General features: G+C 36.0%; 1 protein-coding gene and 1 pseudogene across 1 annotated transcript in view; both read left to right on the forward strand.

The window, feature by feature from the left end:
* The window catches only part of DNAH9 (dynein axonemal heavy chain 9), an 858,849-nt gene that overhangs the window by 127,208 nt on the left and 713,178 nt on the right, over window positions 1-18,463 (forward strand). Inside the window, exon 10 of the mRNA XM_044675179.1 lies at window positions 4,076-4,190. Coding sequence (XP_044531114.1) covers window positions 4,076-4,190 — 115 coding nt within the window. The remainder of the gene's footprint in view (window positions 1-4,075; window positions 4,191-18,463) is intronic.
* Window positions 8,673-8,910, forward strand: LOC123247576 (annotated as a pseudogene).

An 18,463-nucleotide genomic window follows, 5' to 3' on the forward strand; every position in this document is an offset into this window, starting at 1 on the left:
TTATTTTCTTGCCAGATCTCTTCCATTTTCCTCAAAATCTCAGTTTTGAACTCTTCCATAGCTTGTGAGGAGTTTTCCTTATTTGAGGAGGGTCCGGATGCTTGTTTGTTCTCCTCCTCTGTTTGCTTGGTTGTCTGGATTTTCTCTGTGTAAAAGTTGTCGAGTGTTAAAGACTTCTTTTTCTTATTGTTAATCTTTCTCTTCTGAACTTCCTGAGACTGGGTAGCCATCGTTAGCCCAGCAGGTTTTCAGGTTTATCCTTGGGCTCAGGGTCTGTCCGCGGTCTATTGGCTCCTGAGGTCTGTCTGGTTTTTTCCAAGGTTAAGCCCCCTGGTGGACCCCCTTGCTTGATCATCTGCTGGTGGTTTCTTTACAAGTCTCAGGGCGCTGCTTCCACAGTTTTATGCCCATCTGCACTGGTTCCCCACTCAGGGTTTCAGAGCTTTAGTTCCTGGCTGTGTCTGCCTCCACCCATGCCTCAACTGGTGCCTGCGCTCTCAGCCCGCGCTCTGCGTCCTGCGTCCGCTCCTGGCATCCTGCTCCCGCGCTCAAATTCCGCGTGCGCTCGCTAGCTTCCTGGGGTTCCAAATCCCGCTGCTCTCAGGAACAGGCCCCGGAGCCACCAATGACTCAATGGGTGCCCCAAACTTGCTCCACCTCTTCCTACCTGGCCTTGGAGCTATAGGTGTTGTGTGTGGAGAGGGTGGGGCTGGGGTGGTTGCTCAGCCTGTGATTTAGTGAGAGCTGTTTCACCCCTTTATAGCATGGAGATGCCTTGATTCCATGTACCTTCCACGCTGTGCCCTGTTGTGGGGTTCCTCTGTTCGTCTGGACTTGTTTTTATGTCCCCTTGAGGAATTTTGTGTGTTTCGGTCAGGAGAGGTTAAGAGCTGCTTCTTACTCTGCTGCCATCTTAACCCGGAACCTCTTGAACATAATGTTTTTAAAGTGTCTTCTGGACATTGAGTTTGAGCCATCTGAAAGACAATTGGAGATTCAAGACAAAGTGGTTAGGAAGGGATAGTTAAATTTGAGAATCATCAGCATGAGGATAATAACTAAATCCATGGGAACCAAGTGCAGTAGTATAGAGGAGAAGAAAAAAGGACCTAGGACACAATCATGAAGAAAGCCTATGATTAGGGAGTGATCAGAAAAGGATCCAGCAAAGAAACCTGAAAAGGAGCAGTCTGATAGATTGGAAAAGAATCAAGAGAGAGGTACCTTGAAAACCTAGAGAGAAGAGAGTATCAGAGGCTGCAGAGGAATCAAAAAAAATGAGGATTGAGGAAAGGCCACAGTCTATTAGAGTCCATAACATGCAAACAACTGTGTACAGGATAAGTACAACATAAATACAGGATAAATTGGAAATAATTAGAACAGGAAACGCATTGGAATTAATAGAATGAGAAAATGTTTCCTGTCGAAGAAAATAATTTATCTGGGATTTGAAGCCAGGGAAATCGGGAGGTAGAGATGAGAAGGGAGAGGATTCAAGCAATAAAAATAGCCAGAATGAGGAAATGGAATGTCTTGTTTGATAAAAAGCAAGGAGACTAGTGGGGGATCTTACACTTTTTATCTCTGCTTGGAATGCAGAATTTTCTGTCTATAGAAACTAGGGTACTAACAAGAACAAAAAAGAAACAAAACTACTTCATTTGAGCAGAGCAGGACATTATTGTGATTTTGAAAAAACAAGACATTTTAGAGACACATGGCAAAACAATGAAAGTGCCTATGTTTTAGAAAATGAAAAATCCTAAATTGTTTCTTTTAATTGTAACTAACTAGTTTAACCAATGCCAAGGCAAACACCTGGAAACTTACTTCTTAAGGGAGAACAATAAGATCTTCTACCCATACTATTATTATCATCATAACTCTATAAAATAAAATGAGATAATATAATTCATAAGTATATTTATAGGACTTAAAGTCCTTTGTACTTGTTAGTTATTATTACTACTAACTTTATTTTTACCTTTATCAGCATTCATTTAACAAATTCTCATTACTTCACCAACTTGCTCCATACATGTATTATTCCTCTCTTCTACTGTTTAGAAGTTATATCTAGTATCTTTAATGTACTTTAAAGTTTGCAAAGTTTCTTACATTTAATATCTCATTTGATCCTCATACCTCTATTTTACATATGAGGAAATGGAGGAAGACAGTGGTTAAATGACTTGTTTAGGATCACACAGATATTAAGTATCTAAATCCAGATTTGAATCTAAATCTTCCTGACTCCAATTCTTAACATCTTATCTTTTCTGGTAACTAGCTAACTGCAGATATTTATTTGTGTAGGTGTGTGTGTGTATGAGAGAGAGACAGAGACAAAGAAGAGAGAGATCTACTTAGTTTCCCTTCATAAAGTCTTCTGATATTTTGGAGGGCCTCTGACTACCCTTTCACTCCATTTTTTTCATTATGCTTTATTTTTTCATTTCATAGTGTATTGATAAAACTATATGTGTATATGTAAAAAAAATAACTTAGACAAATGGTTATTGTTAGCATAGTAATGTTTCAATAAACATCCCTATTTTGTTTATATTACCTAATTTAGTTCTCGAGGGTATGAACCATGTCTTGTGTATCATCATAATATAGTAGAAACAATTTAGAACTTGAGTCAGGAGACTTCTGGCCCTGCCACTTGATAGCTATAGAACCTTTGGAAAATAATTTTAGTTTTCTAACCCTCAGTTTCCATATATATAAAATGGAACTGAAAATAATACATAAAATACATACACTAAGCTACTTTACAGAACTTGTGAGAATGGTACTTTGAAAACCTTGAAGCCTTCCATAAATTTACATTCTTGTTGTGGTAGTAGGCATTTAAAGGTTTTTTAGAATGAATAAAATATATATATATATATATATATGCCGTGGACTCTTGATAAATGTTACAGACTACCTTCTAAAGCTCTCAATCCCAATGAAGATGTGTCCCAATATGAAAGCTTCGACTTTCAGAAATATAGCAATATTTCTATACTGCTTCAGTTCTGGAAGCCTTTTAACAAATCATCTTCCAGGAGGAAGAAACGGGAACCTGAAAAATGTATAGTATAGTGTTATAGTATAAAATTTTAAAAGATTAATTCTCCAGTTTCTTCAGTCTTAGTTCTTTGAAAACACCAAACAATTTTATGCTCCTTCATTGTAAAGCCATTTTGGGATTTGGTAGCATGGAATAGGTGAAATTGCATTGGGTATACAATGGGAAGGATATGGATCTTGCCTCTGATATTTGCTTTTTTTTTGGCTATGGAACAAATTATAAGAATAAACCCATCAGTCAGTGGGGGTGTCTACCTCAAACATATAAAGACTCCAAACAGTGGATAGACAAATGAGAACAATTGTTGCAAAGGTTATAAAGATCACTGAAGCAGACTCTGTCCAGTGCTTAGAGCTTGGTCAGACTTGGATGCTGCCAAGGTCATACACTGCATCCTGGGCTATCATCAGGGGTCATGACTCTTGTCTTGTCACTGAACTTTGATGACTCTGGAAGGGGGAATGAGGCTGATAACTTTGTGCAACTCTACTTCACTTAAGTCTAATTCTTGCACAAATCATGACATTCCATAGATGTCACTGATCCTCTTAGAAAACAAAAGGTAAACAGCAATAAATTTGGCCATGAGCAAGTAACAATCTCTCTGAGACGCAGTTTCTTTTCTGTAAATAAGGAAGTGTATATAAGCTTGTTGGGGAAGATTATATTAAATAACATATGTAAAGTGCTTAGTATTACATCCATTGTCATCATTATTACTATATCCCTGTTTAATTTGATGCCACTTCTATCATTTATGGAGGAGTGGATGGTTCATAGCCCCAGGTCTGTCTTTCTTAAGCTGAATTACCTTTTAGCAGACTATCCCAAGCTTTCTCCATTACCTTTTTTCTCTGGGACAATTTTGAATCATTTAAAGTAAATGAAGTAAAAAAATGAAATGGTTCAGTTCTCAGGTTAGAAATTACTGGTGAAAGGGCAAGGTTTCTGGATCCTTAGTTTATTCTGTATTTGTCTTTGTTTCTCCAGGATTTTCCCAATTACACAAGAACATGCCGGCAGTAGCTGGAGGTCTCCAATGGGCTCAGGAACTCAGAGAACGAATTGAAATTTCATTCAATAACTTAAGACATATCAATCACCCGTGAGTACCTTAGTACAAAACATTTTTTACAAATAAGGTGTTTTCTTTTAAATTGTGAACTTTGAGTTTTGTGGAAGTGTGACTCACTTGCTGATGAAAATCATCTTTCTTATTTCATTTTCATCAGTGTTCACCTTTGGCAAAACATTAATTAATGCTAATAAGTGTTAATATTAATTTGAGACCAGATTATATAGAAAGACAACCACCACTGGCCTATCTTCTCTGTATAATGCTGTCAAATTCAAGAAGAATATGAGTTAAATTTTGTCCAAGCCCTGAGGATTTTCTTAGCCTCTCTGCTTTTTTCCCCTCTAACAAACATTTCTGTCTGTCCCATACCTGCTTGTGAATGATATTTTACCCTGGTAGCTTAGTTAGGGAAGAGGTTGAAGATGCTGAAGGTGTGGATTTTAAAATTAATATTCAATATCTCCAAAGTATAGTATTTATAAGGATTTACTAATATTTAACAAGAGCTAGGGAAAACAAGGAACATTCACCACTCAACTCATGTGGAAGAGAGAGCAAGAGGGACATTACCCAAAACTTATATATAATCACATAAAGGACTCAATTAAACAGAAAGGAAAAAGGAAGTTTGGGGTGAGCTAAGAATTCTGGGAGATGAAGTCTAAAGGCTATAAAATTTCCACTTACACAATCTAATCTACTCCATTGTTACCATTCTATGATTGCTGCTTTATAGTGCAGTTTGAGATTTGGTATTGCTCGGCCTCCTTCCTTCATATTTTTTTCATTAGTTCCCTTGATGTTCTATCAGATGAATTGTTTTTATTATTTTTTCTAGTTCTATGAAGTAATTATTTGGTAGTTTAATTGGTATAGCACTGAATAAATAATTTAGGTAGAATTGTCATTTTTATTATATTAGCTTGGAGTACCCATGAGCAATTAATATTTTTCTAATTGCTTAGATATGACTTTATTTGTGTGAAAAGTGTTTTGTAACTGTGTTCATATAATTCACGTGTTTGACTTCACAAACAGATTCCCAAGGTATTTTATATTGTTTAGAATGATTTCAAATGGAATTTCTTTTTTTAACTCTTGATGTTGGACTTGATTGGTAATAAATAGAAATGTTGATGATTTACCTGGATTTACTTTGTATCCTGCAACTTTACTAAAGTTATTAGTTATTTACTAGATTTTTAGCTGATTCATTAGGATTCTCTAAGTATACTATCATATCAACTGTGAAGAGTGATAGTTTAGTTTCCTCGTTGCCTACTTCAATTCCTTCAATTTCTTTTTCTTTACTTATTGCTAAAGCTAGCATTTCCAATACAATATTAAATAATAGTGGTGATAATGGGCTGTGGAGAGCCATAAAGAAACAGTATAATCTGTAAATCATATCAGATCCAGCTATAGCTAATGATTATAACTAATTGATGACTCCTCTCATTATTAAAAGTTTTCCTGTGTAATAAATCATTTTAATTTAAAGAAAAGGGGGAAATATGTGGGAAGTCATTAAGAGAAATTAGAATCTTGAATAGATATTTTTATCTGAACCCCATCAAAAGATCAACACAGCCCAGGAGAGCTGTGTCTTGAACCCCCACTGCTCTTATCAGAGTAAGACTGGATTGGGTTATCTAAGACAAAAATCTGAGATTCCTCTTTTGACTCCTTTTCATAATTCACATCTTTTTCTTAAAAAAGCAATGTAATCTTACTGAAAAAGCTTTGAACTCTCAACAAACCAGCAGTAAAGAGCATTCTTCCCCTTTTGTCAGGAATGCAGCTGCTTGGTAAAGCCAAGGCTGAACCCTTAGCAGGGGCATTTTGCTCAGATTTAGAATAAAATACTGGGTCTCAAAAAAGTTGTTTAAGACAATCAAGGCTAAAAAATTCAGGGGCTTTGCATCCTACCAAAATGTTCCCAGACTTCGCTTGTTGATAACAAATATAGCTGATACTTTCACATAGGTTTTATCTACACCTTGAAGCTTCTAATGCTTTTGTTTTGTCTATGGTAAAAATACAGCTCTGTGTAGTTATGGGAAACTTTCCTTGTACTTTTGGGTGAAAGGGATCTTTAACTTCATATATAATGAACCTGTGACTCCATTGTACTTAGGAGCACTTTGAGCTAACAAGCCGTGCTTCCAATCTGTTTCATTCTTTACATCTGATGACCACCCTAGGTCACTCAGAAAATCTGTGGTTTATAGAGCAGGACCTCTATAATGGGCATTCTTGTTTCACTCCTGATCTTACTGGGAAGCTTCTAACATTCTCATTGCAGATGATACTTGTTGAAGGTTTTAGGTAGATACTACTTATCATTTTAAGGAATGACCCATTTATTACTATGATTTCTAGTGTTTTTAATAGAAATGTGGGGTGGGTAGTAAGAAAAGACACCACAAAACTTAAGCTGCATGAGCTTGGTAAGGCTCTCCAGAAACAGGAGCTGTTTGAGATAGCAGGAAACTGCTTGCTTGCAATCTCTATTTCCTCTATGTAAGTGGAGCTATCCTAGTATGCATTGCCTAGGAATAAAAGTCTCACAAGGAATGTTTGGGAGAAGAGTTTTATCCCTTCCCCCCCATAAAGGTAAAAACAGTGGACCTGTGATACATCAGTTGGCTTGGAAGCTAGACAGGGTTGGGGGTGGGCAGAGTGGAAGGGGCTGCTCTTGAAAAAAAAAAAGAACTTAGCTGCAGCAAGTAAGGCAAAGGGGGATTTAGATCTCACCCTCTGTGCAGAAAAGCAAGGTGCTTCTAAATGACTCTCAAACCCTCAGGCAATCAGGCATAGACCATAGGTGCTTGTAGACAGCAGAAGAAACAAGGACCCCCAGGAAGCAGGAGGCAACAGGGGAACTGTGTGAGTGCAAGGAACATGGAGAGACTAGAACTACCTGGTTCTAGTGGTGGGCAGAGCCACCACCAGGAAAACTCCTTATCTTTACTCAACAGGCTATCTTAAAAAAACAACTGAGAATTCTTTTTCCAACTTCACTAGTTGCCAAAAGTGTAAGAATAAAATTAATATCCAATAACTCTAAGTATTATGTTTTATAAGATTTATTAATAATTACTTGAAGTAGAGGAAAGCAAAAACTGTGAGTAAAGAGCAGTTTCTCTGACTTCAAAAGCATGAGAAGAGAAAAGGGGGCATGGTTACAGAAACTTCATCTACAAAAGCTAAGGATGTAACATGGGGATGAAAGAGGAATTCTGGGAAATGAAGTTCTGGGTTGCAAAATTCTAATTTCACAAGAGATTTACAATAGCAATTTCTCCCTTTCCCATCCTTTTAGTTTTAAATTTTACCAATAATCAAAATCAAATTTCTTGACTGATGAGCTCACAGATTTCATTTTCAGTATTAAGAAATTTCTTAATTAAGGATTAACTAAAAAATTAAGAAAGAAAACCTGCACAAGCCAACATCAAACTCACCCCTCACCCTACCACCCTACATCTACTGTTCCAGGTTCTGAACCTGGACCCCGAGTCAACATCCAGAACCTGAGATTGGGCCAAGAGCAGTGCAAACCAATGCACACCCCTTAAAGTTCCAAGCAAACCTGTTGTAAGGTCTGAAATTCTAGCCTGGGGCAGTCTATGCTGCTCAGTCTGATCTATATGATCCCAAAGTGAGGCCAGGAGCCCCAACTTTGGCTTGTGGTGAGGACATGAATCCCAGTTTTGGGCAGTTGGTAGACCCAGAACTAGGCCCCCAATCCTTAGCAGTTCCCAAGATGCGGGCTTTGGGAGCTAGCTCTTGTCAAAGCTTAAGGTAAAGCCCCAAGGCAAGATAGTCTTCAGTGTGTGGCATGCCTGATCTTATCAAGGCTAGAGTGAGACCAAAAGCCTACACTCAAGTCTGAGACTAGGAGTTGAGCTATCATCAATCTCAGGGGGTGATTGAATCAGCAGTACGGGGTGGATCTCAGAGCTTCTAGCTCACGGGCCATCATAGCATCTTGGAAGAACTAAAACTTGCAGAAACCCAGAAATAAGGCTAAGGGTAGCATCAAGGAAAAAATGAGGTTTAAGAGAGTATTGTAAACTCCCAGAAAACAGAACCTATCTTTAAAATAAAAATTAGTCAAGAAAAAGGCTGGGAAAATGAACAAACTTTAAAAAAACACATAATGATAGAAAATTTTTATAGAGACAAAGAGCAAGGCACAAACATAGAAAGGGACAGCAAAAGCAAAGAAAACACATGCAAAGTCCCAATGAAAAATATGAATTGGGTTCAGATTCTGGAGAAGCAGAGCAAAAATGGGGGAGATAAATTAAAGCAATGCAAAAATAAATAGGCCAAATGAAAAAGAGTAATCAAAAGTTCACAGAAGAAAATAATTTCTTAAAAATTAGAATTGGGGCCAAGGTGGGGCATCACCCAGTCATGGAGTTCTTTGTTGACACTTCCTGGTTTGGTACAGAGAGAGTCTGGTGAAAGGAGCCGGGTTGGTGAATGAAAGTCATAGCCATGGTGCCAGTAGGGATATCTGTGCCATTCATTGTGATGAGTGTGTTCTGGGGGGTAGTTGGCATTTTTTCCCCTTCTCCATCCCTAAAGGTCCCAGTCGAGGTATTATCATTATCATGCTGGTAATCAGTTCTGTTTGCTCTTTTGGCTGATTGCTTTTCTGGTCCAGTTCCACCCTCTCTTTGGACCAGAGTTAAAAAATGAAATCATCTGGTATCTCTCATATCACTGGCCTTGAGGAAATGGATAATCTGTATGACTCTGTCATTTAGGAAAAGAAGATAAATATTCTACATCTGGTAAAAGTACCTCAATCCAAAGACTGCCTTAACTCATCTGTCTGGAGACCAGCTGCCTTAGATATTTATACTATACTTGAATTTTCGCCTTATTCCAAACTTCAGTATTTTTGTCTCTTACATACTTTGAAAGAATTCACTTTGTCAAACTGTGTGACTCTTTTATCTAACAAACAAACCAAAGGTATATGGAGGAGGAGTTCTTCAAGTTCTTAGACTTAAATGGGGAAAAGACAATAATACACTAAAATCATATTCTTCTTCATCAGAAGAGTCCATATACCTTTGATATAGTTAATACTCAAATAGCAAGATGAATGGCTATAGTTTTGTTCATCACCAAGACATCATGTTCAGAGGGAAAATGTATCCTAAAGGTGTTGGAGCTGTATCAAACTGTATTTTCCAAAGAATTTAAATTAAATTTCTTTCTCCTTTTGTAATAATTTTTTTCTGCTTCCCACAAAAAAAAAATTAGAATTGGGCAACTAGAATATAATGACTTCATGAGACATAAAGAAACAAACAAACAAAAAAAAGGAATAAAAAAAACCCAGAAGAAAATGTTAACTATCTCATTGAAAAAACAACTGATCTGGAAAATAGATCCAAGAGAGATAATTTAAAAATTATTGGACTACCTGAAAGTCATGATTTTTTTTAAAAAAAGCCTGGCTATCATATTACAAGAAATTATAAAAGAAAATTGCTGAGATGTTCCTTAACAAAAGAGTAAAATAGAAATTGAAGGAATACACAGATCACTCACAGAAAAAAATCTTCAATTGATAGTTCCCAGGAATATAATAGCTAAATGCAAGAGTCCCTAAGGCAGGGAGAAAATACTGCAAACAGCCAGAAAGAAACAATTCAAATACCATGGAACTGTAGTCAGGATGATACAGGACTTAGCAGCCTCCCCATTAAAGGATCAGGAAGGCATGGAATATAATATTCTGGAAGGCAAAAGATCTAGGTTCACCACCCAGAATCACTTATTCAGCAAAACTGAGTATATTCTTTCAGGGGGGAAAATGACCATTTAATGAAATAGATTTCCAAATATTCCTGATGAAAGGACAAGACCTAAACAGAAAATATGAAGTCAAAACACAAGACCTAAGAGAAGTCTAAAAAAGAGAGAGAAAATGTAAAGGAGCTCAAGAAGGTCGAACTGTATATATTTCTACATTGAAAGAGGATATTTGTAATTCTTAAAAATTTTTATTAGTAATAGAGCAGTTAGAAGTAGACAGTTAGACACAGACAGAGGGTGTGGATGTAAGCTGATTATGATATCATATGCAAAAAAAAAAAAAATCAAGGGCGATTTCCGGGAAGATGGCGGTTTAGACAGAGCAATTCTTAAAACCTCCACACCCATACACACCAAGATAGAAAACAATGAGCTTTGAGAAGAAAGAGAACCAAATCTAATAATGGGGCAGAGCAGGGGGAACCCTACTGCAGCATAACTAAAGAGATATGCCAAGAAAAAGGCTTCAATTCTTGAACTGTCGGGTCTGAAGGCATAGAAGGGGAATCTCAGGGTGCCTCCCCCACGTGCTGTGCCGAATCTCCAGCTACCTGGGAAATCTTAGGGCCGGTGGGCACACCATTCGGGAGAGAGGGCCTTGTTGGCACCAGACGCAGGGAGTTAAACACAGGCACTGGAGAGTGACTGGAGGAGAAAACCAGAGAAACACAGCAAAAATGCCCAGAAGATGGTGGCTTAGAGAGAGCTGAACCCCAGACTGCAGACAGCTTGGCTTCCTCATACCGAGATAGAGAATTCAGGGCTTCAAGAGGAAATAAAACCAGATCAAACACAGTGGACAGCTCAGCGGGACCCCACTACTGGAGAGCTCAGTTCAGCAAAAAACACTCCTTCTTGTCACCCCACCTTTTTTTGTTTTTGTTTTTTTTTTCTTTGTCTATTTGTTTGTTTTACCCTCTCCTTGAGGTTTTAGCCTCAGGGCAGATTAAGCAGTAAGATTAATCCAATCAATACAGGATTAATCCCAACAACTGGACAGACAAGAAGTCTTCAGAGGACAGAGAAAGTAACTACAAACATCCATTGCCAGCTGGAGGACAATCTTTCATCAAAGATCATTAAATACATCTGCTCAAACTAGCAGAACAAAAAAGGGAAAAAACATGAGTAAGCAACAGAAAAAGAGAAAAGAAATGACAATTGACAGCTTCTTTCAAGAAATTGAAAATAGAGGAAATGAAATAGAAATAGAAGAAGAGGCAGAAGTTCCAGCGAACTGGATACAGGCTTTGGAAGATCTCAAAATTTAATTAACTCAAGAATTTAAAACTCAACTAACTCAAGAACTTCAAGAACTCAAAAAGCAATCAAGAGAGGCTGGAGACAATTTGAAAAAGGAAATACATGAACTAAAACAAGAAAATAAAGTCTTAAAACCCAGAATTGGCCAGCTTGAAAATGAAGCAAACAAGGCAAAAGATGATCTACAAAGAAAATCAGACCAGAAAGAGAAGAATGACCAAAAAGCAAGGGATGAAATTCAGCCTTTAAAAAACAGAACTCAACAACTAGAAGCAAATGACTTCACAAGGAAGCAAGAATATATTAAACAAAATTTAAAAAATGAAAAATTTGAAGAGAATATGAAACACCTTATTGATTCAACCAGAGATTTGGAGAACAGAGCTAGAAGAAACAACTTAAGAATTATTGGTTTGCCAGAACATCATGATAAAAGAAAAAAGTTTAGATAGCATTTTACAAGAAATTATCAGAGAAAATTGCCCAGAAATTCTTGAACAAGAGGGAAAAGTGGAAATTGACAGGATCCACAGATCACCTTCTACATTTAATCCACAACTGACAACTGCCAGGAATATTATAGCCAAATTCAAAAACTAACAGACCAAGGAAAAAATATTACAAACTGCTATAAAGAAGTCATTCAGATATCAGGGAACCACAGTTAAGATAATACAGGATCTGGCTGAATCTACACTGAAGGACCGGAAGGCATGGAACACAATATTCGGGAAAGCAAGAGAATTGGGGCTACAACCAAGAATCAACTATCCAGCAAAACTAACTATATTATTTCAGGGGAAAGTATGTTCATTCAATAAAATTAAGGACTCCCAAACATTCATCAAGAAAAAAACCAGACTTAAACAGAGAGTTTTCTGCTCAAACACAGAACTCAAGAGAATCAGCATAAGATAATTAAAACAATGGGGGAAGGAGAAAAATATTCTTCTCTTTAAGGGACCCAACAAGTTCAATCAATTTATATCCCAAGAAGAAAAGAAGATATTGGCAAATATTAAAAATTGTTATTACCAACAGGGTAACCAGAAGAAGTTTACATAGAGGGAACAGGGACAAACTGTATAAGATAAAATGTCAATATATATATATGTATGTGTGTGTGTATGTATGTATGTAGGTATAAATATAAAGAAGCACGTGGGACCAACAGGGATAAATTACAATACACTGTAAGGGTGAAGAGGTTAGAGAGAGGAAAAATACAATACTAAGTGCATTGAATTCAACTTAAAGAGAGAAGAACAATCAGACACATTGGGGCAGAGAATTGAGTCACCCCCTATAGAGAAGTAGAAGGGTAATAAACGGACTGGTGGGGAGGGAAGCAATACTAGGGAGGGAGAGGACTTGCGGGGGAGTGCATCATGGCTTTAAAGAACAATAAGAGGGGAATAAGAAGGGAGGGTGGAGAAAGGGAAGTACAACAAGGGAGGGGATTATAGGAACTGATTAAAAAAACCACTGTTATAGAAGGAAACAGTGAAAGAAGGAAGGACAGAACTAGGAGAGAGAATCAAAATGTCTGTGAATGCACGATTGATAATTATAACTCTGAATGTGAATGGGATGAACTTGCCCATAAAATGGAAGCAAATAGCAAAGTGGATTATAAACCAAAATCCTACCAAATTCTGTCTACAAGAAACACATGTGAGACAGACAGTCATACATAGAGTGAAAATGAGGGGATGGAGCAAAATCTTTAGGGCTTCGAATGAGAAAAATAAGGCAGGGATGGCTATCATGATCTCTGACAGAGCCAAAGTAAAAATAGGTAAGGTTAAAAGAGATAGGGAAGGTAACTACATCCTAGTAAAAGGCAGTACAAACAATGAAGAAATATTAGTACTCAGTACCTATGCAACTAACAGTATAACTTCCAAATATCTAAAGGAGAAGCTAGTGTAGCTCAAGGATGAAATAGATAGCAAAACGATACTAATGGGGGTCCTCAACCTTTCCCTATCAGAACTATATAAATCAAACCAAAAAATAAATAAGAAAGAGACAAGAGAGGTAAATGAAACCGTAGAAAAATTAGAGTTAATAGATATATGGAGAAAAATAAATGGGGATAAAAAGGAATACACCTTCTTTTCAGCAGCACATGCAATGTTCACAAAGATAGACCATGTAATAGGGCATAGAAACATGGCAAAAAATGCAAAAAAGCAGAAATAATAAATGTAACCTTCTCAGATCATAATGCAATAAAAATAGTTATTAGTAATAAATGGAGAGGCAAACCTAAAACTAATTGGAAATTAAATAATATGATTCTCCAAAATAATTTAGTGAAAGAACAAATCACAGAAAATATTAATAATTTCATTGAAGACAATGACAATAATGAAACATGTTACTGAAACCTATGAGATGCAGCCAAAGCAGTTCTAAGGGGAAAATTTATATCACCGAGTGTATATATTAACAAATTAGGGAGGGCAAAGGTCAATGAATTGGGCATGCAACTTAAAAAACTAGAAAATGAACAAATTAAAAATCCTCAGATGAAAACTAAATTAGAAATACTAAAAAGAAAAGGAGAAATTAATAAAAATCAAAAGTAGAAGAACTATTGAATTAGTAAATAAGACTAGATGCTGATATTTTGAAAAAACGGATGAAATAGACAAAGTACTGGTCAATCTAATAAAAAAAGGAAAGAAGAAAACCAAATTAACAGTATCAAAAATGAAAAGGGAGATCTCACCTCTAATGAAGAGGAAATTAAGGTAATCATTAAAAACTATTTTGCCCAATTATATGGCAATAAATTTAGCAATCTAGGTGATATGGATGAATATTTACCAAAATATAAATTGCCTAGATTAACAGCAGAAGATATAGAATACTTAAACAATCCAACATCAGAAAAAGAAATTGAAGAAGGCATCAAAGAACTCCCTAAGAAAAAATCCCCGGGGCCTGATGGATTCACAAGTGAATTCTATTAAACATTCAAAGAACAATTAGTTCTAATTCTATACAAATTATTTTATATAATAAGCAAAGCAGGAGTCTTACCAAATTCCTTCTTTGACACAAATATGGTACTGATTCCAAAGCCTGGTAGAACAAAAACAAAGAAAATTACAGACCAATGTCCTTAATGAACATAGATGCAAAAATCTTAAATAGAATACTAGCAAAAAGACTCCAGCAAGTGATGAAGATGGTTATTCATCATGATCAGGTGGGATTTATACCAGAAATGCAAAGATGGTTCAACATTAGGAAAACCATTCACATAATTGACCATATCAACATGCTAACAAACAAAAACCACATGATTATCTCAATAGATGCTGAAAAATCCTTTGACAAAATCCTAAAAATAAATGGTATATGTTTTCGTATAATTCCTGTGTTTGTTTTCGTAGATAGATTCCTAGGTATTTTATGTTGTCTAGGGTGATTTTAAATGGTGTTTCTCTTTCTACCTCTTGCTGTTGTGATGTGTTGGATATATATAGAAATGCTGATGATTTATGTGCATTTATTTTGTATCCTGCAACTTTGCTAAAGTTGTTATTTATTTCTACAAGCTTCTTATTTGATTCTCTAGCACTTTTTAAGTAGACCATCATATCATCTGCAAAGAGTGATAGCTTAGTCTCCTCACTGCCTATTTTAATACCTTCAGTTTCTTTTTCTTCTCGTATTGCTACTGCTAGTGTTTCTAGTACAATGTTAAATAATAGAGGTGATAGTGGGCATCCTTGTTTCACTCCTGATCTTATTGGGAAGGCTTCTAATTTATCCCCATTGCTTATGATGCTGGTTGATGGTTTAAGATATATACTATTTATTATTTTTAGGAAAGGTCCTTCTGTTCCTATACTTTTCAGTGTTTTTAATAGGAATGGGTGCTGTATTTTGTCAAAGGCTTTTTCAGCATCTATTTAGATAATCATGTGATTTTTGTTTGTTAGACTGTTGATATGGTCAATTATGTGGATGGTTTTCCTAATGTTGAACCATCCTTGCATTCCTGGTATAAATCCCACCTGATCATGGTGGATGATCCTCCTGATCACTTGCTGGAGTCTCTTTGCTATTATTCTATTTAAGATTTTTACATCTATGTTCATGAGGGAGATTGGTCTGTAGTTTTCTTTCTCTGTTTTTGGTCTGCCTGGCTTTGGAATCAGTACCATATTTGTGTCATAAAAGGAATTTGGTAGGACTCCTCCTTTGCTTATAATATCAAATAATTTGTATAGTATTGGGATTAGTTACCCTTTGCATGTCTGATAGAATTCAATTGTGAATCCATCAATTTTTCTTAGGGAGTTCTTTGATGGCTTGTTCAATTTTTTTTCCGATATGGAATTATTTTGGTATTCTATTATTTCTGTATTTATCTAGGCAATTTATATTTTTGTAGATATTTATCCATATCTCCTAGATTGCTATATTTATTGCCATATAATGGGCAAAATTGTTTTTAATGATTGCCTTAATTTCCCCTTCATTAGAGGTGAGGTCTCCCTTTTCATCTTTGATACTGTTAATATGGTTTTCTTCTTTCCTTTTTCTTATTAGATTGACTAGTTCTTTGTCTATTTTATCTGTTTTTTCAAAATACCAGCTTCTAGTCTTATTTATTAATTCAATAGTTCTTTTACTTTCGATTTTACTAATTTCTCCCTTGATTTTTAGTATTTCTAATTTAATTTTCATCTGGGGATCTTTAATTTGCTCACTTTCTAATTTTTTAAGTTGCATGCCCATTTATTAATCTCTGTCCTCCCTCATTTGTTAATATATGCACTTAAGGATATAAATTTCCCCTGAGTAATGCCTTAGCTGCATCCCACAGAGTTTGGTAGGATGTCTCATCATTGTCATTCTCTTCAATGAAATTGTTGATTGTTTCTATGATTTCTTCTTTGACAAATTGGTTTTGAAGAATCATATTATTTAATTTCCAATTAGTTTTTGATTTGCCTGTCCAGGTGCCCTTACTAATTATTATTTTTATTGCATTATTATCTGAGAAGGTTATCTTTTTATTTCTGCTCTTTTGCATTTGTTTGCAATGTTTCTGTGCCCTATTACATGGTCAATCTTTGTGAATGTACCATGTGCAGCTGAAAAGAAGGTGTATTCCTTTTTGTCCCTTCTTATTTTTCTTCACATATCTATTAAATCCAATTTTCTAGGACTTCATTCACCTCTCTTACCTCTTTCTTATTTAGTTTTTGGTTTGATTTATTTAGATCTGAAAGAGGAATATTTAGATCTCCCACTAGTATGGTTTTACTGTCTATTTCCTTCTTGAGCTCTTCCAGTTTCTCCTTTATGAATTTGGATGCTATGCTACTTGGTGCATAAATATCGAGCACTGTTATTTCCTCATTGACTATACTGCCTTTTATCAGGATGTAATTACCTTCCCTGTCTTTTTTAATGATAACTATTTTTACTTTGGCTTTTTCAGAAATCATGATCGCCACTCCTGTCTTCCTTTTCCCATTTGAAGCCCAAAAGATTTTACTCAAGCCCTTTACCTTAAACCTGTGTATGTCTACCTGCCCGTTATGTGTTTCTTGTAGACAACATATGGTAGGATTTTGGTTTCTAATACACTCTGCTATTTGCTTCCATTTTATGGGTGAGTTCATCCCATTCACATTCAGAGTTACAATTATCAGTTGTTCATTCACTGATATTTTGTTATCCTCTCCTAGTTCTACCTCTTTTTTCTTACACTATTTCCTTTTAAACCCGTGGTTTGCTTTAAGCCAGTAACCCTTGTCCCCTCCCTTGATTTACTTCCCTTTCTAACCCCTTCCTTATCATTCCCCTCTCTTTATTTTCAAGGCCTAATGAATTCCCTCCCCCTTCTTCTCTCCCTTTTTTTTTTAAACTACCCACTCCCTGCTCCCCTTAGTTTATCCCTTCTGACTTTTTCTGTGTGGTTAGATAGAATTTTATATCCCAATGGATATAGCTACTCTTCCCTCTCAGGTTTAATTACACTGAGAGTAAGATTTAAATATTACCACTTAATGCTTTCTTCCTCTCCTTCTTGTAATAGTATTTATCCCTTCCCCTTCCCATGCCCTCTTTTGTGCAATAGAATATCCTATTTTTCTTATTCCTTCAAGTTTCTCTTGGTGTCCTCTACTATTCACCTCCCTCTTTCCCACCCCCCTCACCGTCTTAGACCATTTAGTATTCCAACCTCTCACTATTAAAAATTCTTCTAATTACTATAATAGTGAATACTATAATAGTGAATAGAGTTCACTACAGAGAATTATACATAACATTTCTCCACATATGAATATAAATAATTAGATCTTATTGAAGCCCTTAAAGAGGCAAATTTAAAAATAAGAGTTTTCTTTCTTTCCTCTCTGTTTCTTATTTACCTTTTCATTTTTCTCTTGATTTTTGTGGTTGGTTTTCGAACTTTTTATTTATTCCTGTTCTTTTCTGTGCAAATACTTGGAAATCTATCTTTTTGAATACCCAAACTTTCCCCTTGGAGTATATAGTCTGTTTTGATGGGTAGGTAATCCTTGGTTGTAGAACTAGTTCTCTTGCCTTTCTGAATATCATATTCCAAGCCCTGAGGTCTTTTAGTGTGGAGCCTGCCAGATCCTGTGTGATCCTGATTGGTGCTCCTTGATATCTGCATTGTCTCTTTCTGGCTTCTTGTAAAATGTTTTTTTTCCCTTGGAAGCTCTTAAATTTGGCTATTATATTCCTGGGGGTTGGCTTTTCAGGGTCTAGTGTAGAGGATGATCTCTGGATCCTTTCAATGTCTATATTGCCCTCTTGTTGTAGAACTTCAGGGCAATTTTGCTGAATAATTTCTTTTAGTATGGAGTCCAGATTTCTATTAATTTCTGCTTTTTCAGGAAGACCAATGATTCTCAAATTGTCTCTTCTATACCTGTTTTCTTGATGTGTCAATTTCTCATTGACAAATTTCATGCTTCCTTCTATTTAATCAGTCTTTTGACTTTTTTAAATTTGTTTTTGCTGTCTTGAGAGATCATTGACTTCTACTTGCCCAATTCTTGTCTATAGAGACTGGCTTTCTGCTATAAGCTTTTAATTTTCTTTTTTCAATTTCATGTATTCTGTTCTCCAGTTGTTTGATTTTGGTCTCCAATTTGCTTGTCAATTCTTTTGATTTGGGGGCCTCTTTT

This window comes from Gracilinanus agilis, chromosome 4, assembly GCF_016433145.1.
Source record: "Gracilinanus agilis isolate LMUSP501 chromosome 4, AgileGrace, whole genome shotgun sequence".
NCBI lineage: Eukaryota > Metazoa > Chordata > Mammalia > Didelphimorphia > Didelphidae > Gracilinanus > Gracilinanus agilis.